General features: G+C 43.1%; 1 protein-coding gene across 1 annotated transcript in view; it reads right to left on the bottom strand.

Annotated features, from left to right (window-relative positions):
* LOC110529233 (MAM domain-containing glycosylphosphatidylinositol anchor protein 2) overlaps positions 1–24,423 on the bottom strand; it is a 355,390-nt gene that overhangs the window by 60,203 nt on the left and 270,764 nt on the right. The window contains exons 11-12 of the mRNA XM_036985374.2: positions 23,500–23,648; positions 18,460–18,637 (exon numbers count right to left, since the gene is read on the bottom strand). Of these exons, the coding sequence (XP_036841269.2) occupies positions 18,460–18,637; positions 23,500–23,648 (327 nt within the window). The remainder of the gene's footprint in view (positions 1–18,459; positions 18,638–23,499; positions 23,649–24,423) is intronic.

The following is a 24,423-nucleotide window of genomic DNA, read 5'->3' as shown; positions in this document are numbered from 1 at the left end:
CTGAGGTCTGTTCAACGCTGGTCCACCAATCTGATTCCACACTCCAAGACTGCTTCCATCACGTGGACTGGGATATGTTTCGTATTGCGTCAGACAACAACATTGACGAATACGCTGATTCGGTGATCGAGTTCATTAGAACGTGCGTTGAAGATGTCGTTCCCATAGCAACGATTAAAACATTCCCAAACCAGAAACCGTGGATTGACGGCAGCATTTGCGTGAAACTGAAAGCCCGAACCACTGCTTTTAATCAGGGCAAGGTGACCGGAAACATGACCGAATACAAACAGTGTAACTATTCCCTCCGCAAGGCAATCAAACAAGCTAAGCGTCAGTATAGAGACAAAGTAGAATCTCAATTCAACGGCTCAGACACAAGAGGTATGTGGCAGGGTCTACAGTCAATCACGGATTACAAAAAGAAAACCAGCCCCGTCACGGACCAGGATGTCTTGCTCCCAGGCAGACTAAATCACATTTTTGCCCGCTTTGAGGACAACACAGTGCCACTGACACGGCCCGCTACTAAAACATGCGGACTCTCCTTCACTGCAGCCGACGTGAGGAAAACATTTAAACGTGTCAACCCTCGCAAGGCTGCAGGCCCAGACGGCATCCCCAGCCGTGCCCTCAGAGCATGCACAGACCAGCTGGCTGGTGTGTTTACGGACATATTCAATCAATCCCTATCCCAGTCTGTTGTTCCCACATGCTTCAAGAAGGCCACCATTGTTCCTGTTCCCAAGAAAGCTAAGGTAACTGAGCCAAACGACTACTGCCCCGTAGCACTCACGTCCGTCATCATGAAGCTCAGCATTTAACACCATAGTACCCTCCAAACTCGTCATCGAGCTCGAGACCCTGGGTCTCGACCCCGCCCTGTGCAGCTGGGTACTGGACTTCCTGACGGGCTGCCCCCAGGTGGTGAGGGTAGGCAACAACATCTCCACCCCGCTGATCCTCAACACTGGGGCCCCACAAGGGTGCGTTCTGAGCCCTCTCTTGTACTCCCTGTTCACCCACGACTGCGTGGCCACGCACGCCTCCAACTAAATCATCAAGTTTGCGGACGACACAACAGTGGTAGGCTTGATTACCAACAACGACGAGACGGCCTACAGGGAGGAGGTGAGGGCCCTTGGAGTGTGGTGTCAGGAAAATAACCTCACACTCAACGTCAACAAAACTAAGGAGATGATTGTGGACTTCAGGAAACAGCAGAGGGAACACCCCCCTATCCACATCGATGGAACAGTAGTGGAGAGGGTAGTAAGTTTTAAGTTCCTCGGCGTACACATCACAGACAAACTGAATTGGTCCACCCACACAGACAGCATCGTGAAGAAGGTGCTGCAGCGCCTCTTCAACCTCAGGAGGCTGAAGAAATTCGGCTTGTCACCAAAAGCACTCACAAACTTCTACAGATGCACAATCGAGAGCATCCTGTCGGGCTGTATCACCGCCTGGTACGGCAACTGCTCCGGCCACAACCGTAAGGCTCTCCAGAGGGTAGTGAGGTCTGCACAACGCATCACCGGGGGCAAACTACCTGCCCTCCAGGACACCTACACCACCCGATGTCACAGGAAGGCCATAAAGATCATCAAGGACAACAACCACCCGAGCCACTGCCTGTTCACCCCGCTATCATCCAGAAGGTGAGGTGCATCAAAGCTGGGACCGAGAGACTGAAAAACAGCTTCTATCTCAAGGCCATCAGACTGTTAAACAGCCACCACTAACATTGAGTGGCTGCTGCCAACACACTGACTCAACTCCAGCCACTTTAATAATGGGAATTGATGCGAAATGATGTAAAATATATCACTAGCCACTTTAAACAATGCTACCTAATATAATGTTTACATACCCTACATTATTCATCTCATATGTATATGTATATACTGTACTCAATATCATCTACTGCATCTTTATGTAATACATGTATCACTAGCCACTTTAACTATGCCACTTTGTTTACATACTCATCTCATATGTATATACTGCACTCAATACCATCTGCTGTATCTTGCCTATGCCGCTCTGTACCATCACTCATTCATATATCTTTATGTACATATTCTTTATCCCCTTACACTTGTGTCTATAAGGTAGTAGTTGTGAAATTGTTAGCTAGATTACTTGTTGGTTATTACTGCATTGTCGGAACTAGAAGCACAAGCATTTCGCTACACTCGCATTAACATCTGCTAACCATGTGTATGTGACAAATAACATTTGATTTGATTTGATTTGATTTGATTGATGAACTTTGAACTCTTATTCAGTACAGAAGTGATACCTCCTAGCCGTTGAGTTAGCAACAGCAGCTGCAAACGTAGGCTAGGAAAGAACCGACAGAGTATTCCCTCTACCACACTACAACGTTACTACAACGTATCCAATTTACCACCAGAGATATTCTTCAAAGGACTCGGTTGGGCAACACGGCCTTCCATTTACCACCAACTTACCGAAGCGCAGCTCAGAGTAAAGATTTATTGCATTTTCCTTTTCCAAATGGGCAGTAATTTAGAAGGCAAAAAATACTGTATTACGATAGCACAGCTTCTCCCTTTGTCCCTCAGTCTTCCCGCTCTTTCACTCAAACCAGACCCTTTTCTTTTGTGTAACCAGCTGTCATATCTGTTCTGCCCGCTAGGGACGTTTTCCTTTATGACGTAATTTGTAATCGAGGTATAATTCATTCTGTGTACATGTAATTCTGTGTGATTAGCTTGGTATTTAGTAAATAAATAATTAAACCCAATTTTGTATTGCTGATTCAACTTGTTAGCCAGGGTTCGTGAAGACAACCAAGAATTTACAACTTTCAGATTAGACTGAATCAAGGTGCCGATTAACATTGACTGCTATTGATGCAAAATATTACTAGGTCTTTAAGAGTTTATTCAGAAGATAACAGCTCTATAAATATTATTTTGTGGTGCCCCGACTCTCTACTTAATTACATTTACATGATTAGCTCAATCAGGTAATATTAATTACGGAGAAAGGATTTCATAGAATAGCATGTCATATCACTTACTCCGGCATAGCCAAAGACACAACACTTGTCTGGATTTCCTGAAACAGAGATGCACTGAACTAAATTGTTGTTTTGATCTGTCCTGTCTTGAGATTATGGATTGTGACTACAGATGGTATCTAGATGGATGGAAGGGAATTTGACCAAACAGTGTGTGGACCTCAACCCCCTCTAACTTCTTGGTGACAGGGGGACAGTATTGAGTAGCTTGAATGAATAAGGTGCCCAGAGTGAATAAACTGCCTGCTACTCTGTCCCAGATGCAAATATATGCATATGATTAGTAGTATTGGATAGAAAACACTCTGACGTTTCTAAAACTGTTTGAATTATATCTGTGAGTATAACAGAACTCCTATGGCAGGCGAAAACCTGAGAAAAATCCAACCAGCACGTAGGAAATCAGAGGTTTGTAGTTTTTCAACTCTTTGCCATTCCAATATATAGTGTAAATGGGGTCATATTGCACTTCCTAAGTCTTCCACTAGATGTCAACAGTCTTTAGAACGTTGTTTCAGTCTTCTACTGTGAAATGAGAGCTGATTGAGCCAGGTGTCTGGCAAAGTGCCACAGGCTCTGAGGTGCGGTCACGAGAGAGTTAGCTCTCGTTCCGTTGCTTTTCTACAGACATAGGAATTCTCCAGTTGTAACATTATTGAACATTTATGAATAAAACATCCTAAAGATTGATTCTATACTTAGTTTAACAAGTTTCTACGGGCTGTAATATAACTTGTTGAACTTTTCGTCTGACGTTCGGCTGGACCCGAACGCGCGTTTGGATTTGTTTACCAAACACGCTAACAAAAGAAGCTGGACATAAATGGACATTATCGAACAAATCAAACATTTATCGTGGAACTGGGATTCCTGGGAGTGCATTCTGATGAAGATCATCAAAGGTAAATTAATATTTATAATGCTATTTCTGACCAATGTTGACTACACAATATTTTGTTGTTTTGAATTTGGAGCCCTGCACTTTCACTGGCTGTTGGCAAGGTGGGACGCTACCGTCCCACATATCCCAGAGAGGCTAACCGACTGAAGAAATGGCGTTCACTATGGCCCACCACTTCTATCGAGAGACCGGAGTCTGAACCAGCAACCGGTGTACAGCATCCAGTTGAAGTTATCAACTGCCTTTTCTCTCTGGAGTGCAACAGAAGTCCACGTGGAGTGGGCATGGAGATAGATCCGTTCCAAAACGTCTCTCATTTTGCTGGGTTAGAAAGTGGACGAGACATAATGAGTTGTGGTGGGGTTCAGGTGAGACACTGAAATTAGGACATTGTCATGAGCCACTCATTTACAACTGTGAAGCTATCTGAAGAAGAAAAATGAAGAAACGCCAGACGATTGAGTGCCGGAGAAGGGAGGGGGTTGGTCAACTGTGCATGTAATTGATTTAGACTTGTCTAAAATTGTTATTTGGGGTATCAAGTTGATGGGGGAGGGCTACACTGCTGCATTTATAATGATTTAGGCTAAGAATGCATTGGGATCCTGATTTGTAATAATAACCCTGATGAGAGACTTAATTGGGTTAATTATGAGATGAATATATGTTAATATAAATGTACATTCTGCCAATGTTGATGTATGTTAAATTGAGGGTTTTATTGTTGAGTGATAGGACCAATGTGAATCACTGAGCAATGTAATTCAACATTTTGGTTGGATAATTAATTGGGTTTTGAATTACGATTTGGAAACTGAATGATTTTTAAAACTGACTGATTGATTTGAGTACGTTTTAGTATGTTAAAAACTATATGAGTGGTGCAATTAATGTATTGTGGATTGATTGTTTATATTGTTGTTATGCTAATGATGGTAAAGAAGTTTTGTACTATGTTGAGACTATTCTCAGCATGACTTGGTGAATAGAAGGTTGAACTCTGATCCTGAGAGAGAAACTGATCCTAATCTATTTGATTTATATCAATTACCAAATTGAAATGTTTAATGATAATGCTCAGGAACTATAGCAGGTTTTGTTAATGGACCATAGAGTCCATAGGCGATGCCTTATACATAGTGGGATCATAATGCTCGTCCTGGGTCATGTTCATTATTAAACAAGAGTAAAATTGGAAGAAAGAGTGATAGTTTTAGAGCACTAAACGGAAGCACTAAACAGAATAAATATATTTTTAAACCTTGTAATTGTGCTTTTAAGTTGAGATAATTCTCAAAATGGGGGAATGTGAAAATTACATATTTACCTGGTGTATTTGTCTCTGGCACTCTATAAAACGTATTCAGGATCGGTGTCCCTTCAACGGGACGGTTGAGCTAATGTTGGCTAATGCGATTAACATGAGGTTGTAAGTAACAAGAACATTTCCCAAGACATAGACATATCTGATATTGGCAGAAAGCTTAAATTCTTATTAATCTAAATGCACTGTCCAATTTACAGTATCTATTACAGTGAAAGAATACCATGCTGTGGTTTGAGGAGAGTGCACAATTTTGAACATAAAAAGTTATTAAAACCTCTTGGTGTTAGGAGGCAGTATTTTCAATTTTGGAAAAAAAACGTTCCCATTTTAAACGGGATATTTTGTCAGAAAAATATGCTAGAATATGCATATAATTGACAGCTTTGGATAGAAAACACTCTAACGTTTCCAAAACTGTAAAGATATTGTCTGTGAGTATAACAGAACTGATGTTGCAGGCGAAAGCCTGAGAAAAATCCAATCCAGAAGTGCCCCAGGTTTTGAAAGCGCTGCGTTCCAATGACTCCCTATTCAGCTGTGAATGTACCATCAACGAGCTTACGCTTTCTACGTATTCCCCAAGGTGTCTACAGCATTGTGACTTAGGTTTACGCATTTCTGTTGAAGAATAGGCAGCCACATTGCGTAAGTGGTCATATGGTGGCTCCGAGAGAGATTCTCGCGTAAAATACAGAGGTAGCCATGACTCCAATCGGTCAGAGTGAAAAACGAATTGTCCCGACTGATATATTATCGAATAGATATTACAAAAACACATTGAGGATGGATTCTAAACAACGTTTGCCATGTTTCTGTCGATATTATGGAGCTAATTTTGAATATTTTTCGCCATTGTGGTGACCGCAATTTCCGGGCGATTTCTCAGCCAAACGTGAAGAACAAACGGAGCTATTTCGCCTACAAAAATAATATTTTGGGAAAAAATGAACTTTGGCTGTCTACCTGGGAGTCTCGTGAGTGAAAACATCCGAAGTTCATCAAAGGTAAATTATTTAATTTGATTGCTTTTCTGATTTCCGTGACAAGTTTGCCTGCTGCTAGCAAGGCATAATGCTATGCTAGGCTATGATAAACTTACACAAATGCTTGTCTAGCATTGGCTGCAAAACATATTTTGAAAATCTGAGATGACAGGGTGATTAACAAAAGGCTAAGCTGTGTTCCAATATATTTCACTTGTGATTTCCATGAATAGGAAGATTTTCTAGGAAGATTTATGTCCGTTGCGTTATGCTAATTAGTGTCAGATGATGATAACGGTCCCGTTCACGGGCTGGGCGTCACTACAGGTTAATAAACAAATTAGGCATATTTGGGCAGAAATACAATGGTTCATTGGATCAGTCTAAAACTTTGCCGATACACTGCTGCCATCTAGTGGCCAAAATATATATTATACCTGGGCTGGAATAACACACTATGGCCTTTCTCTTGCATTTCAAAGATGATAGTACAAAAAAATACAAAAGAATGGTTGGTTTTTTCTTTGTATTATCTTTTACCAGATCTATTGTGTTATATTCTCCTACATTCCTTTCACATTTCCACAAACTTCAAAGTGTTTCCTTTCAAATGGTACCAAGAATATGCAAATCATTGCTTCAGGGCCTGAGCTACAGGCAGTTAGATTTGAGTATGTCATTTCAGGTGAAAATTGAAAAAAAGGGGAGGATCCTTAAGAGGTTTTAACAATTCATATTTAACTAATAGTAAGACATTTCTGTCCTGCCAGTGTCTGTGTTGGGCTACACTCTACTTCATGGGCTACACTCTAGTTTCCTGCAGCTAATCTGGGCGTATGGTCACTAGAGATGGCTGGAGCTGACAAATGAGTTAAAGACTGCATTACATAGACAAGATGTGGTGGGCGTAACCGAGATAGAGATAGCCTCATTGTCCTAAATCATCCTTGCATCTGGGAAACTAAGCCAGGGTGGGGTTAAGACAACAACCCACTTGCAGATAATGACAGGATGAATCCAGAATGGCTCTTCGGGCTACATGGGAGGGGGGGGGGGGGGGGGGGGGGGGTTGAACCAACCATGACTGAGCATTGTTAGTACTCTGCATTTGTGTAAAGGTTAGGTTACTCGATCAGCCTCATTATTGCAATAATTAATCAATATTAAATAAAGATGATTGTTTGAAGAAATGACTAAGTCTCTCTCAGTACTGAATTTACACGACACTGGTCTGATCACCGACAACGATGAGACAGCCTATTGGAACGAGGTCAGAGACCTGGCCGTGTGGTGCCAGGACAAAAACCTCTCTCTCAACGTGATCAAGACAAAGGAGATGATTGTGGACTACAGGAAAAGAAGGACTGAGTACTCTCCCATTCTCATCGACAGGGCTGTAGTGGAGCAGGTTGAGCGCTTCAAGTTCCTTGGGTGTCCACATCACTAACAAACTAACATGGTCCAAGCACACCAAGCCAGTCGTAAAGAAGGCACGACTAAACCTATTACCCCACAAGAGACTGAAAAGACTTGGCATGGGTCCTCAGATCCTCAAAAAGTTATATAGCTGCACCATTGAGAGCATCCAGCCTGGTTGCATCACTGCATAGTATGGCAACTGCTCGGCTTCCGACTGCAAGGTTCTACAAAGGGTAATGCGTACAGCCCAGTACATCACTGGGGCCAAGCTTCCTGCCATCCAGGACCACTATACCAGGCGGTGTCAGAGGAAGGCCCTAAAAATGGTCAAAGACTCCAGCCACCCTAGTCATAGACTGTTCTCTCTGCTACCTCACGGCAAGCGGTAACAGAGCGCCAAGTCTAGGTCCCATAGGCTTCTAAACAGCTTCTACCACCAAGCCATAAGACTCTTGAACATCTAATCAGATGGCTACCCAGACTAGTTGCATTGCCCCCCCCCCCCCTTACACTGCTGCTAGTCTGTTTATTATCTATGCATAGTAACTTGAATAACTCTACCTACATGTACATATTACCTCAACTAACCGGTGCCCCCACACATTGACTCTGTACCGGTACCCGCTGTATATAGCCTCGTTATTGTTATTTTACTGCTGCTCTTTAATTATATTTATTTTTTTTGTAGGTATTTCTCTTAAAACTGCATTGTTGGTTAAGGGCTTGTTAGTAAGCATTTCACTGTAAGTTCTACACCTATTGATATATGTAATACACATTTTAATACTACACCTGTCACACATATGAGCATTTAAGTATTATACATACATGCACATATACACAATATATACAAAAGTATGTGGACACCCCATCAAATTAATGGATTCATCAATTTCAGCCACACCCATTGCTGACAGTTGTATAAAATTGAGCACACAGCCATGCAATCGCCATAGACAAATATTGGCAGTAGAATGGCCTTACTGAAGAGCTCAATGACTTTCAACATGGCACAATCATAAGATGACACCTTTCCAACAAGTCAGTTCGTCAAATTCCTGCACTGCTAGAGCTGCCCCGGGAAATTGTAAGTGTTGTTATTGTGAAGTGGAAACGTTTCGGAGCAACAACGGCTTAGCCGCTAAGTGGTAGGCCACACAAGCTCACAGAACGGGACCATCCAATGCTGACACACATAGCACATAAAAATCGTCTGCTCTCAGTTGCAACACTTACTAACGAGTTACTAATTGCTTTTGGAAGCAACATCAGCACAATAATTGTTCATCGGGAGCTTCATGAAATGGGTTTCCATGGCCGAGCAACAGAACACAAGCATAAGATCACCATGCCCAATGTTAAGCATTGGTTGGAGTGGTATAAAGCTCGCTGCCATTGGACCCTGGAGCAGTAGAAACGCGTTCTCTAGAGTAATGAATCACGCTTCACCATCTGGCAGTCCAACAGACACATCTATGTTTGCCGGATGCAAGGAGAACTCTACCTGACCCAATGCATAGTGCTAAAAGTGAAATGTTTGGTGGCGGAGGAATAATCGGTGTGGAAGAACTTGACAACCCCATCGAACACCTTTGGGATGAATTGGAATTCCAATTATTGTATATTTCAACATATATGTGACATTCAGTATATGTGCTTATATGTGTGGATGCATATATAAGCATGTATTGATATGATTTGATTTGATTTGATTTGATATATAAGCATATATTGTTTCCACCATATATGTCCATATAAGACATAAGTAATATACATACTGCATATTGCCATATATTACTTTTCTGTTTGGAATAGTAGTTTACTATGTAGGGAATAGGTTACCATTTGGGACACAGACTGTGTTTTCCATCCAAATGCAACAGAGATAAACACAGTGGTGTGTCACTGCACACTGCCTACCTTGACATACTAGTCTGGACATAGTTTCACTTAATTTACAATTCTGTTGAATAACCTTACATACTCCAGTGAGAAATGTCTATTAGATGTCTGCCAGTGCATCTCATTTCAAATCCACCATGTTCACTGTGATACGATATGAGTTCATTGACCGCCACACACATTCAGGGGCTGGCCAGGACACATGCACGCAGGCGCACACACACACACACAGCTAGGACACGCACATACTAGGATGCGCACACACACGCATGCACAAACACACATACACACAGAGAGACATCATCTTGGCAGGCTGCCCTGTCCGCTGGTCCACAACTGTATTACAAAGCAGATCGTTCAAAGGCAACCCGACCATTCATAAACAGACAATCCACAATCCCGGCCACCGCTTGCTCTCCAAAATTCACATCAATCACATTTAAAGGGTCTGGTTTTGGAGAGCAGCCATCTCTTTCTGAGAAAGAGTGTGTGACGACGTGTTCATGGCTTAAAACCACCCATCAGAATAATCACTGAATTCTAGAAAATGCTTGAATCTCAAGGACAAAATAACTTTGGGATCACATCCGTGTGTCCTTCATTTGAAGAGTTCTCTGTCTTTCTGTTTATGTCCCTCTTTCTAGCTCTCTGTGGATGCATCCACAGGCTATCACTATTCTTCAAACTCCAGCTTGTGTCCTGCATTGAGAGAGGGAAGGAGAGGAGAAATAGAAGAGGAGAGAAGAGAACAAATTGGCGAGAGTGACTTGACTCCCTTCACCCTGAGCCTCTGTGTGGATGAGTTTAACAGTAGTAGTGTAAACTGCAGGGGATGGCTCAACCTTGTCCCTGGACACAGTGATACAGACAGGAGAGAAGTAAGAGAACATAATCACACAACTGGCTTGCCAGTGACCCCCTGACCTGGACTAGAGGGGCGATAGAGAGGTCACACACAGCAGAGTGCTAGATATACTCAAAGTCAGATTTAGTGAAGGTTTGATGCAAAGGGAAACATGATGCAGACATGATATCTCAGCACAAAAGCAACCTACAATAGAGAGCCGTTGCTATACTGCCAATGTGTGTGACAGTACGGTGGTCACCTACACATTCAATTGGTTTGGAAGGGCTGTTGGAAAGCCAAAACTGAATTTGGATCAGCAAACAGCTGCTGACTTTGTCACAACAGCAGAATCTAAGAGAGTGTGGGAGAGTGATGACACTGCCATTCTTCATACCCCAGCCAGCGTGGGACACTAAGCAGTTTTCACCAACAAACACACAGCAAACCTGCTATCCTCTGTTATTTGGCCCTCATAGGAGCGATTGCTCATCCTGCCTTACTGTCAGACCCAAATCTGTGGACTAGGCCATCGTCATAGACATCATCACAGAAGACAACGATGAGTTAGGTCTAACTCAATCTAGGTCTACAGGAAATTGGTCTAATGTTGCTCCATAGTCATTATCTTACTTTCCTGCAACTCAAAAACACTATGAAACATATGGACAATTCTATTTCCTATCAACTAGCTAACCTCAGATGGTATAATAACAGTGTAATAATGACATATCTTTTCATCAGATTCCCTGCTTTGATTACATGATCTGCCTAGGGGAATCCACTCACTTCATTAAACAGTTCCTCTATTTGTTATATGAATAATCACAAAGTTTGAGAGTGATAATGATTGCAGCATGGTAATTCCAACAATATTTCATATGCCAGTTTCAAGTTTCAAGTTTTAATATCACATGCACAAGTATATAATGCAATAATCAACAACAATGTAATACTACAAGCAAAACATGAGAAATAAGAAGAAATATGAAGAACACAATAAGTAAGTAAGCATACAGGGTCAGTTCCAATACCATATTTACAATGTGCAGGGGTACTGGAGTGATGGAGGTAGATGCTGTATGTATATATACTCCAGTACCCCTGTACATTGTAAATATGGTATTGGAACTGACCCTGTCAGGGGTAAGGTGACTAGGCAACATGAAATAAGATAAGCAGAGTAGCAGCAATTTGTATGTGACTGGGTGTGAGTGTGTGTAGAGTCAGTATAAATGTATGTGCATATTATGTGTGAGTGATCAGATAGAGTGAGTGTGTGTGTGTGTGTGAGAGAGTGTAGGGCCCTGTGAGTGTGCATAAAGGCAGTGCAAAAATAACAAATAAAAGGTCAATAAGGTTACAAGGTTAACTCAGATAGTCTGTAGGTATTTTGTTAGCTATTTTGTTAGCTATTTATCAGTCTTATTGCTTGGGGACAGAAGCTGTTCAAGAGCCTGTTGGACTGCACCGGTATTGCTTGCCGTGTGGAAGCAGAGAGAATATTCTATGGCTTGGGTGGTTGGAGCGTTTCAACTTTTTCCGGGCTTTCCTACCACACCGCCTGATATAAATACTGGTTGATGCTTTTTTATAAAACCCTCTTAGGCCTCACTCCCCCCTATCTGAGATATCTACTGTAGCCCTCATCCTCCACGTACAACACCTGTTCTGCCAGTCACATTCTGTAAAAGGTCCCCAAAGCACATATATCCCTGGGTCGCTTGCCTTTCCAGTTCGCTGTAGCTAGCGACTGGAACGAGCTGTAACAAACACTCAAACTGGACAGTTTTATCTCAATTTATTAATTCGAAGACTCAATCACGGACACTCTTACTGACAGTTGTGGCTGCTTTGCGTGATGTATTGTTGTCTCTACCTTCTTGTCCTTTGTGCTGTTGTCTGTGCCCAATAATGTTTGTACACCGTTTAGTGTTGTCTCTCTTGTTGTGATGTGTGTTTTGTCCTGTATGTTTGTTTGATTTATTTTTAATCCCAGCCCCCATCCCCATCAGGAGGCCTTTGCCTTTTAGTTGGTCATCATTGTAAATAAGAATTTGTTCTTAACTGACTTGCTTAGTTAAACAAAGGTTGAATAAATACAATTAAAAAACATGTCCTGGAGGGCATGGAGCTCGGCCCCAGTGATGTACTGGTCTGTGCGCACCACCCTCTGCAGCAGCATATGATCGAGGGCAGTACTATTGCCATACCAGGCAGCCCAATCAAAATGCTCTCAATGGTACAGCTGTAAAACTTTTAGAGGATTTTTAAACATCCTGACAGGGAGGTTGCTCCCTTTTGGACCATTTGAAGTCTTTAGTGATTTGGACACAGAGGAACTTGAAGCTCTCGACCTGCTCCACTGCTGCCCCGTTGATGTGGATTGGTCTACGGTGTCTGGGATGGTGGAGTTGATGTGTGCCAGAACCAGCATCTCAAAGCGCTTCATGATTACAGAAGTGAGTGCTACAGGGCGGTAGTCATTGTGGCATGAAGCCTTAGAGTTCTTGGGGACAGGAATGATGGTGGTCATCTTAAAACTAGTGGGGATTACGGATTACAGACTGGGACAAGGAGAGGTTGAAAACTACCATGAACATGCCTGCCAGCTGTTCTGCACATGCTCTGAGAACCCGACCTGGAATACCGTTGGGCTCCGTAGCCTTGCAGGTGTTGACCTGATTGAAGACCTTTCTCACGTTGGCCTCGGAGAGCGAGATCACCCAATCCTCTGGGTCGGCCCTCACACCCGGCACGATGTTGTTGTTGTCAAAGAGTGCATAAAATGAATTGAGTTCACCTGGTAGAGAGGCATCGTTTGGCAGACCACAGTTGGGTCTTCCGTAATGGACTGTAGCCCCTAACACATGCAGCGGGCGGCGGAGCCTGTGCAATATGATCCCACCTTTTTCTTATATTGTCCTTTTGCTGATGACTCTGCAGGAGGTCATAGAGGGCCTTGTTGTACTTATTCCTGTCCCCGACTGTAGTTTCAGGGTTGTCTACGATAGCCCTGTGTGCGGTAGTCCTGTCCTTTACTTTAGCGCCAACCTTGGTATTAATCCAGGGCTTTTGATTGGGGAAGCCAATCCCTAGCATACAGCCTTTCTGCTATCCTGCGGTTGTGTAGTAGTGGAAGGTAGTGTAGTCCTAGGCCCATTCCTAGGCCTAGGGTACAGTAATTAGCCATTTTCACAGCCACCTGCACACACACACACGTACGAGCACACTGGGGCTTGGAGCCGCTCAGCGCTGCAGCAGTAGCCTTTCACAGCTCTGATGAGCTGCAGTAAAATTGAATAATTCAAAACTATAGCAGTCAGGCAGCAGATAATTTCAGGTTGAAGAACACAGCATCGCAGGCAGGCAGGCAGACGGTGTGTGACAACCTAGCAGCACAGTCAGTGTCAGAGTGCTTCTCAATCACAGATCTTAAAGCTTAACTAGATTTGCTAACAGACATCAGAAAGTATTTACACATCTTAACTTTCCCCACTTTTTGTTGTGATATAGCCTGACTTTAAAATGGACTAAATTAAGATGATCTGTCACTGATCTACACACAAAACCCCATAATGTCAAAGTGGAATTATGTTTTTAGAAATGTTTATCCCTTTGTTATGGCAAGCCTGTAAGTGCAAGAGTACAAATGTGGTTAACATGATTTTTTTATTGACTACCCCATCTCTCTACCCCACACATATAATTATCTGTAAAATGCCTCAATCGAGTAGTGAATTTCAAGCACATATTCAACCACAAAGACCAGGGTGGTTTTTCAATGCTTCATAAAGAAGGGCACCGAATAATACGCCACATGACCAAAAGTATGTGGACACCTGCTAGTCGAACATCTCATTCCAAAATCATGGGCATTAATGTGGAGTTGGTCCCCCCTTTGCTGCTATAACAACCTCCACTCTTCTGGGAAGGCTTTCCACTAGATGTTGGAACACTGCTGCAGGGACTTGCTTCCATTCAGCAACAAGAGCATTAGTGAGGTCGGGCAGCGATGTTGGGCGATTATGCCTGGCTCGCAGTCAGCATTCCAATTCATCCCAAAGCTGATTGATGGGGTTGAGGTCAGGGCTCTGTGCAGGTTAGTCAAGTTAATCCACACCAATCTCGACAAATCATTTCTGTATGGACCTCGATTTGTGCACGGGGGCATTGTCATGCTGAAACAGGGAAGGGCCTTCCCCAAAGCACAAAATTGTCTAGAATGTCATTGTATGCTGTAGCATTAAGATTTCCTATCACTGGAACTAACAGGCCTTGCCCGAACCATGAAAAACAGCACCAGACCTTTATTCCTCCTCCACAAAACTTTACACTTGGCACTTTGCATTCAGGCAGGTAGCGTTCTCCTGGCATCCGCCAAACCCAGATTCGTCCGTTGATCTGCGAGCACACAGCACACGTTTACACTGCTCGAGTCCAATGGCAGAGTGCTTTACACCACTCCAGCAGATGCTTGGCATTGCGCATGGTGATCTTAAGCTTATGTGCGGCTGCTCAGCCATGAAACCAATTTCATGAAGCTCCCGAAGAACAGTTATTGTGCTGACGTTGCTTCCAGAGGCAGTTTGAAACTCGGTAGTGAGTGTTGCAACCGAGGACAGATAATTTTTACGCGCTGCGCGCTTTAGCACTCAGCTGTCCCGTTCTGTGAGCTTGCCGTTGTTGTGCCTAGACATTTCCACTTCACTTTCCGCTGCCCCTATAATCGCCAAGCCTGTCTCTTCTCTCTGGGGAGGTTCCAATTTATTCGAAGGCAGCCAGCATTCGTCCTTTATTTAAAGGTGGAGATCAAGCTGATCCTAACTGTTATAGGCCTATTTCTATTGTGCCCTGTCTATCAAATGCAATCTGGTTTCCGCTCAGGTTATGGATGTGTCACTGCAACCTTAAAGGTCCTCAAAATGTCACCATTCTCCTAGATTCTATGCAATGTTGTGCTGCTATTTTTATTGACTTGGCCAAAGCTTTTGATACGGTAGACCGTTCCATTCTTGTGGACTGGCTAAGGAGTATTGGTGTCACTGAGAGGTCTTTGGCCTGGTTTGCTAACTACCTCTCCCAAAGAGTGCACTGTATAATGTCAGAACATCTGCTGTCTCAGCCACTGCCTGTCACCAAGGGTGTACCCCAAGGCATGATCCTAGGCCCCACGCTCTTTACAATTTACATCAACAACAGCTCAGGCAGTAGGATGCTCTCACACCCATTTATATGCAGATGATACAGTCTTATACTCAGCTGGCCCCTCCCCGGATTTTGTGTTAAACGCTCTACATCAAAGCTTTCTTAGTGTCCAACAAGCTTTCTCTACCCTTAACCTTGTTCTGAACACCTCCAAAACAAAGGTCATGTGGTTTGGTAGGAAGAATGCCCCTCTTCCCGCAGGTGTTATTACTACCTCTGAGGGTTTAGAGCTTGAGGTAGTCACCTTATACAAGTACTTGGGAGTATGGCTAGATGGTACACTATCCTTCTCTCAGCACACATCAAAGCTGTAGGCTAAAGTTCAATCTAGACTTGGTTTCCTCTATCTTAATCGCTCCTCTTTCACCCCAGTTACCAAACTAACCCTGATTTAGATGACCATCCTACCCATGCTAGGTTACAGAGACTAAATGTATAGATCACCAAGTAAGGGTGCTCTCGAGCAGCTAGATGTTCTTTACCATTCGGCCATCAGATTTGCCACCAATGCTCCTTATAGGACACATCACTGCAATCTATACTCTTCTGTAAACGGGTCATCTCTATATACCCGCCACAAGACCCACTGATTGATGCTTATTTATAAAACCCTCTTAGGCCTCACTCCTCCCTATCTGAGATATCTACTGCAGCCCTCATCCTCCACATACAACACCCGTTCTGCCAGTCACATTCTGTTAAAGGTCCCCAAAGCATCCCTTGGTCGCTCGTCTTTTCACTTCACTGCAGCTAGAACGAGCTGCAACAAACACTCAACTAGACCGTTTTACCTCAATCTCCCCATTCAAAGACTCATTCATGGACACTCTTACTGACAGTTGTGGCTGCTTTGAGTGATGTAATGTTGTCTCTACCTTCTTGTCCTTTGTGATGTTGTCTGTGCCCAATAATGTTTGTACCATGTTTTGTGCTGCTGCCATGCTGTGTTGCTACCATGTTGTTGTCTACTTTTTAAGTAGTGTTGTCTCTCTTGTCGTGATCTGTGTTTTGTCCTATTTTTGTATTTAATTTAATTTTAGGCCTTTTGCCTTTTGGTAGGCCCTCATAGTAAATAATAATTTGTTCTTAACTTACTTGCCTAGTTAAATAAAGGTTAAATAAAAATAAAAACAATAACAGCACATTCAGTTGACCGTGGACAGCTCTAGCAGGGCAGAAATTTGACGAACTGACTTGTTGGAAAGGTGGCATCCTATAACGGTGCCACGTGGAAAGTCACTGCAGTAAGGCCATTCTACTGTCAATGTTTGTCTATGGAGATTGCATGGCTGTGTGCTCGATTGTATACACCTATCAGCAACAGGTGTGGCTGAAATAGCTAAATTCACTAGTTTGAAAGGGTGTCCACATACTTTTGTATAAATAGTGTAGATATGTACAAATAAAAAATGCAGATGCTGAATATCCCTTTGAGCATGGTGAAGTTATTAATTAGGCTTCAGATGGTGTATCAATACACCCAGTCACTACAAAGATACAGGTGTCCTTCCTCAGCTGCCGGAAAAGAAAGAAACTGTTCAGAGATTTCACCATGAGACCAATAGTGATTTTAAAACACTTACAGAGTTTAATAGTTGTGATGAGAAAACTGAGGATTGTTCAACAATATTGTAGCTACTCCACAATACTAACCTCAATGACAGAGTGAAAAGGAGAAGGCATGTGCAAAGTAAAAATATTCCATAACATGCAACCTGTTTGCAACAAGGTAAAACTGCAAAGAATGTGTCAAAGAAATGAACTTTTAGTCCTGAATACAAAGTGTTATATCTGGTTCAGTCTCCATTCCAACAAACACTGGGAGAAAAATTCCCCTTTCAGCAGAACAATAACCTAAAACACAAGGCCATATCTACACTGCAGTCTACAATGACTTTGAATGATCCTGAGTGATCTACTTACAGTTTTGACTTAAAATGTCTTGAAAATCTAGGGCAAGACTTGAAAATGGCTTTCTAGCAATAATCAACAACCAACTTGACAGAGCTTGAAGAATTTCAAAAATAAATAAATATTGTACAATCCAGGTGTGCAAAGACTTGAGTGAATACTTTCCAAAGGCACTGTATGTGTTTTTGGCTCTCAGGGTTGGCATGCTAGCCAATCTAGCTCCTGTAGCTTTTTTTTTTTGTCAACATTTTATTTTGCGTTAACTAGCATAGATAGCCAAGCTAGCTCCCTGTAGCTTTTTTTTTTGTCAACATTTTATTATGCGTTAGCTAGCATAGATAGCCAAGCTAGCATAGATAGCTTCAATCGCTGTCAACAATCTAATTGATTTTGTCAGATCAATATGTATGCACTTTATTATCTATTAGGGCACTGGATGATCTAGTCAATATCATAATCATTGACTATCTTCCCTGACAACTGACCTTTCTGTTTGTTAGCAACCTGCCTCGTCTTCCTGTTGTTAACAACCTCAACCCCGCTGTGTTTAGAGGTCTAGTTGTCATGACTACATCATCACAGGATGACACACATACCTAATGAAGGATGTTACCTTGTAGCTGTAATTCAGTCCCAGAGTAGGAGACCACTGACTTCATCCACACTTCACATTGAACAGTTTTCCTCATTTTGATACAATATACACCTGCTTGGGGTTGTTACATTCCCAATCAAATAGATACAATTCTAGTATCTTTCCCAAAATGTCTAAGAATATTCCTGGAATCAGAAGAAATTAGCAGGATTTCCAGAATTCTCCAACCATGATATCTGTAAATCCTTGGGATTTTGGGGAAATTACAGGAATTTGTAACCCTAAACATACAGAGACCATTCCAATGGTCTACTCACCACTGTAGGTGATGATCCTGATGGTGGAGTCCCCCTCTCCGAAGCGTGTGATGGGGGTGAGGCGCACCTCGTAGGCCGCAGGCTTGATGAGCTCTGTCAGGTTGTGTGTGTTCAGCTCTCCCTTGGTGATGGTTCCATCCACGGGGATCTCCTGCTCCCACCACCTCTGGAGCCCCGTCTGGACGGGAGGACACATGACAACAGAGTTAGAATGAACATACTTAACACACACACACACACACAGTGTAAAGAACACTATGAGACTCCCACATTCCGGTGATTCAAACCAGCGTTGCCTTCATACACAGAGAAGAAAAGTGAGCACAGGTTGAAACAGAATGAATTGGAATGAGTCACGTGTCATGAATGTAGTCTACAAATCTCTACAGGGGAAGGGGGCATGACCAGTAGTGATGCATTCTCAAGACTTCTTGCCTTTTCAAACTCATCCTTACCAACAGCCTCTTATCAAACATGGTCATCTTTGAAGTTTCCCTCTAACCATGGTCCATATGCTTCTCTATGCATCGCATCACACAGACCGTGCCCCTGCCTTAAAAGAGACTAACCGTAAACAGAATTTTCCCATCACATCTTTAGACGTTGCTCTTTCAGGTGATGATCTAATTTAAGTCATCCTCACACGGCTCCTGCTATTCATGCCTGGTGATACAATTGCAACGTGGCTTTGAACCAGTGTGGAATTCAAAGAGGCAAGTGATGCATTGCACATTCATTGGGAACCATGAAAGGGCTTGAGCATGAGAGAGAATAAGGGAAAGAGGGATGTATTTTCTTCTAGAGGATCAGTTAGGATAGCAGAGACCTGGAAAAGAGAATGGTAACAGCTCCTGCATCACAAATAGTCACCATATGCCATTGTGAATGTGTGTTGCCAGGATAGAGAGGAAGGGAGAGTGAGACTAGAGGGAGAGAGAGAAGCGATGGATGAGTTTCTAAGGATGCGCAGTGTGTGTGTGTGTGTGTGTGTGTGCGTGCATTTGTGGGTGTGTGTTTGGTAGGCCAGTGCCAATTAAGTAATTAACCAGTGTGTGTCTGCTGTGTAATTACCAACTAAGAGTTAGGTTCACAGGTAAATAGCTCTGGTTTTGTCTGTTATTTATAATTGTAGACAGGCTGTAACAGTTCGCCCTTTCATTTCCGCTATACCACAGAGTCCAAAAGGCCCCTCTGCTAATTTGCATGAATTGGAAGGGTTTGGAGATGAGTTTGATGAAGTGTGTGTGTGTCTGTGTGTGTGTGTGTGTGCATACAATATGAGTGCATGCGAGTATCCATGCATGTGCGTGTGCGTGAATGATGAAGTGTGTACAATGCTGTTAGGGGCAGATGGAGGCCTTAAATGCCAATCTTGGCTCCAGAACCACTTTGCCTCAAACTCTGACTGAACAAATGGAAGCTGATGACTCCATCTTTCCACCATCAGGGAACAGAATTGTCTTTTAAATAGTTAATTAAATCTATAATTGCTCATTACAGAAGCCTTTTACTATTTTAATGTGATTTGCAACAGTGCGTCTCTGTTTAACTTCTTTAGGTTTGGTACTTCTGTTTTATTCTCCCATTATTGTTTGTTTGACTTGATGCAATTATCATTTTCTGCGTGTAACTCATTACCTTTCACTCCTAGTGTTTCTTCACAGGGAGTCAGACAGAGGCAGAGTGCCATATCACATCTACATTCACTAGATTGCAGCAACAGTTTGTGGGATTTCTATGGTACCTTTAAGAACCAGAGAAGTTGATCAAAGAGACGGGTGCAGAGTGAAACGCAGGACTAATCAAAGTGGCGTTCAACATTAGGAGAGAGAGAACGAGAGAGAAGAGGGAGAGAGAGATAGAGGAGGAGGGAGAGAGAGAGAGAGAGAGAGAGACAGAAAGAGAGGGGGAGGGGGAGACACAGAGAGAGAGATTGATTGGCTGCATGTAATTAGTCTGCTGCTATTGATCTGTGCTGCTCCTCGCCCCGCTCACTGATCCAACACTGACTGACAGATCAATTGACTGAGGAGGAGGAGGCGCGAGAGAGAGACAGAAAGAGAAGAGGAAGAAGGAAGAGGCTGTCATTTCTTCATTGCAACGCATGAGAGAAGGAGGGAAAGAGAGAGAGAAAGAGAGAGTAAAAAGGATAAGGCTGTCATTGCAGCGTGAGGATGCTTCAGGAGGGAAGAAGGCTGGAACAAGAGAGAGAAAAAGAAGGCGAGAGACATAGAGAGTTGACATAGAAAGGCTGCCTTGTCTTTGCAGTGGGCTGACATGGAAGTAGAGTGTTCAGAAGTGAAGCCCACAGACAGACAGCAGCCATGACTGCCAAGGTGGGCCGTGATCCTGCTCTGTGCTTCTCCTCGCTCCTATACGCTCTTTCCTTTCAACTAGGGCCTCACACTCTCTTTCCTCGGCCCAACCGGCCTGTTCTACCCGTCCGCCTGTCTGTCGGTCTGTCTGTCTTTCACACCAGGCCCCAGACAATAACAGAGAGCCATCCATTATAGAGGCATAAAACACACTAGCCCTCAGTATTAATTCAAAGGCAGCGGCGAAGGGGAAATGATAATGATTATGTGGGAATGGAGGGGGAACATAACAGAACAGGCGTAGTGTTAGCTGCTCTGCTCATGGCTATAAATAGCAGATAGAGCTGAGGAGTGGTCCATGTGCCAACGCTTTCATTACTGCACCACTGTCTCAGCTCACTCCGCTCAGCGTCCTACCGGGGGTATCTAAACATTTATTTATTTATGAAGGAAGGAAAAACTCCTCCTCCTTCCTCCCTCTCACTCTCCCTCTCCCTCTCGTTCCCCCTCTCCTCCTTACTCATTCATGTTCCATCGCCATCTCAATCGCAAAGAGCGATGAAAACAGAATGCTCATTGCGAAGGAAGAAAAGTGGAAAAGAAAAAGGGTCAAGATTCAATCATTTCTTGGCAGATGAAACATGAAGGAGAGGCTCACCTTCAAGGTAAATGTTACCGATGGGCCCCCTCTTAACTCCCGAAAGCATAATACCTCCTGTATCTAAGACAACAGCAGGTAGGGAGGCCTGGGATACACAGCCTAGTTGAGATGCACTCCACTACCTTGGGAGGAAAAAAAGTGTAAAAGAAAATGAATTCTCGCAAACAACGATTTTCTGCATGCCAGGTAGGAAATAAAAAACAAAATGCAAGAGAGAGCAAACAGGCGGGACTATTTCCTTGCCTTTTCTTTTTCTCTCCAAACAGCTAAATAGATTATAATGTTAATGTGATTGCGGAATTACTGTCGGCCCATTTTAGCACCAGCGCAGAACTAATCTGTGAAATTGTGAAGAGGACCAGTTGAATTCCAGCGAAGGGAGAGTAAATGTGTCTTCCTGGCAAGCTCTCGAAAACCAGCCTGCCTGACAAGCAGGAAGCCGGCGTACCATTGGCTCCCACGGCGAATGAACGAATCACATGAATGCAACCAAATTCATTAACAAACAAGCCGACTGAAATTGTTGACAGAAAAATCCTTGAGGTACAGAAACAAGCCCGGTTTTAATGTGTTTTTCAAGCGTAAATTCCGGACGGGGTGTAGTAGGAAACAAAATGGAATTATACTATTTATTGGAGTATACCTATAGCTATTAGACTCGGTATTAGACTCACTCAATGTGAGGACGTCAGTTCAGAAGGCTTAACTGTCGCCTGTAATGCAGTGGCTCTGAATAAGAGCTTCCACTTAACCAATAAAAGCTAACAAATACTATAGCATATTTCCCTGTAATCGTTGTGGTTAATGTAATCAAGACTGCCATAATCAACATTCTCAGAGCGTCAACAGACAGACAGGATCATGCAGAGACTTACAGTAGCGTACATTTCTACATTATGTTTCTGTAGGTTGTGAAAGTCAATGCCTGCTGTGACCAAAGGGAGGGTGCCACTTTGTCCCAGTAGGGGGTTATGGGTACAACGAAAGAGACCACATAAAGTGGCATCAAGCCTCAGTTTAACGACGCTACCAACGTGTTAATGTGATAAAATTGGGTGACGCAACAGATGCTGTTGAAAAAGGGGGACTATTGTCTTTCACTATGATGTGTGAGACTGTGAGAGAATGTGTGAGACTGTGAGAAAGAGAGAGAGAGAGAGAGAGAGAAAGAGAGAGAGAGAGAGAGGGAGAGAGAGAGAGAGGGGAGACTGTGTGAGACTGAGAGACTGTGAGAGACTGTAAGAGAGAAACTGTGAGATACTGTGAGATACTGTGAGAGACTGTGAGAGACTGTGAGAGACTGTGAGAGAGAGAGAGGAGACTGTGCGAGACTGTGAGAGACTGTGTGAGAGAGAGAGAGAGAGAGAGAGATAGATAGATGGATAGATGGATAGATAGAGAGAGAGAGAGAGAGAGAGAGAGAGAGAGAGAGAATTGCAGCGGTATTGCAACGGTCTAAGGCACTGCATCTCAGTGCTTGAGGTGTCACTACAGACACCCTGGTTCGATTTCAGGCTGTATCACACCCGGCCGTGATTGGGAGTTCCATTGGGCGGCGCACAATTGGCCCAGCGTCGTCCCTGTTTGGCCAGGGTAGGCCGTCATTGTAAATAACAATGTGTTCTTAATTGACTTGCCTAGTTAAATAAATAAAAAAGATATATATGCATATAAAAAATTTAAACAACTTAGAAAATAAGAAATTGTGATCAGAAAACAAGAGAGAGGAGGGATCAGTGGTAGTGGGAAGGAGAGAGAGATTGACAACCATGAATCAATGCTGACTGCCTGTCATCTGAAGCCTTCATCTGCAGGTAAACAGGACCAATGGCTGCCACTCCTTTCTCCACATGGTGCTCTCTCTCCACTGGGCCGATGAAGCTGTCCAAGGAGAACAATAACAAGCAAGCAATGCATAGAATATGGGCTGGGAGTACCTACAGAGAGTCTATGACCCTGACTGGTTATTCTGATATTCCCTCTATCATGTTCCTTTTCTGTCATATGTAAGGCCTTTCTACGTCCAGGGTTAGAGTTAGGATGCACACGCACCCATACACCTACCTGTCGTATGCCGAGGCGGTAGGCCACAATGCGGTCCACAGTGTTGGGATTCATCTGGGTCCACTGCAGTTTGAAGCCGTAGACTGTAGGTCGGTTCTGCCACAGAGGACTGTACGTGTCGTAGTAGAACTCTGGGGGATACGCCTTCCCTGTAAACAAAAAAACAATATTTAGGACTAATTCATCTTTGTTCTTGCATTTTCCATTTTTGTTCAGCTTTACCTGTGGCATCGAGGGAGTAAGGGAACCAATCCATATGTATCCGAGATACTGGATCAAGATAAATAAGAAGGTCACATACTGCACAATATTTGCTATTTATTTTGGGTTACCAAAATGCAAATATGTCATGTTGAGTATTATTCCACAAAATGTCTGCAAGGCATCAACCAGAAGACTTGCCTCCAGCAGCCCTCTATTTACCACAGTTAGATGAGGAGTCAGGGTTGTGAGTTCTTTTTTTACAGAAGTCTGTCAATCTTTCTCAGGTATTTTGTCAAGAAAGCTGTTTGATTTGATCGCCAGCCACATGGCCAACTGTGTTATTGTCAGGACAGAAACCTACTGTGTGTTCTGTATTGTGTCCTGAAGTGGGCTGCTTGACATATTACATTTTTTACAGAAGAGACAGAGAGCCAACAAAAAGAAATTCCTCACAGGTCAAAGTAAACACACTAATAGTTTTTTTTAAAAGCACTCAAAAGGAGACTCTCTAAAGACAGTATTACACTCTTCTCGCTGAGACCAAAACAGGAAGCGGTTCATACAGCCGTATCTGTTGAAATTCAGTCTACTGAAGCACAACAAAAAAGGGGAGGATTTATAATAGCGATAGTCAAGACAGAGGCTAATGTTAACTCAAATAAAGCGATGCAGTGATCTGACAATATGAATATGAGATAGAGCAACTTGCTGATCTCTCCG

The sequence above is a fragment of the Oncorhynchus mykiss genome, chromosome 8 (genome assembly GCF_057628025.1).
Source record: "Oncorhynchus mykiss isolate SJ-2025 chromosome 8, ASM5762802v1, whole genome shotgun sequence".
Lineage (NCBI taxonomy): Eukaryota > Metazoa > Chordata > Actinopteri > Salmoniformes > Salmonidae > Oncorhynchus > Oncorhynchus mykiss.
Note: the sequence above shows the minus strand (reverse complement) of the source record. Positions and strands in the feature narration are given on the sequence as shown.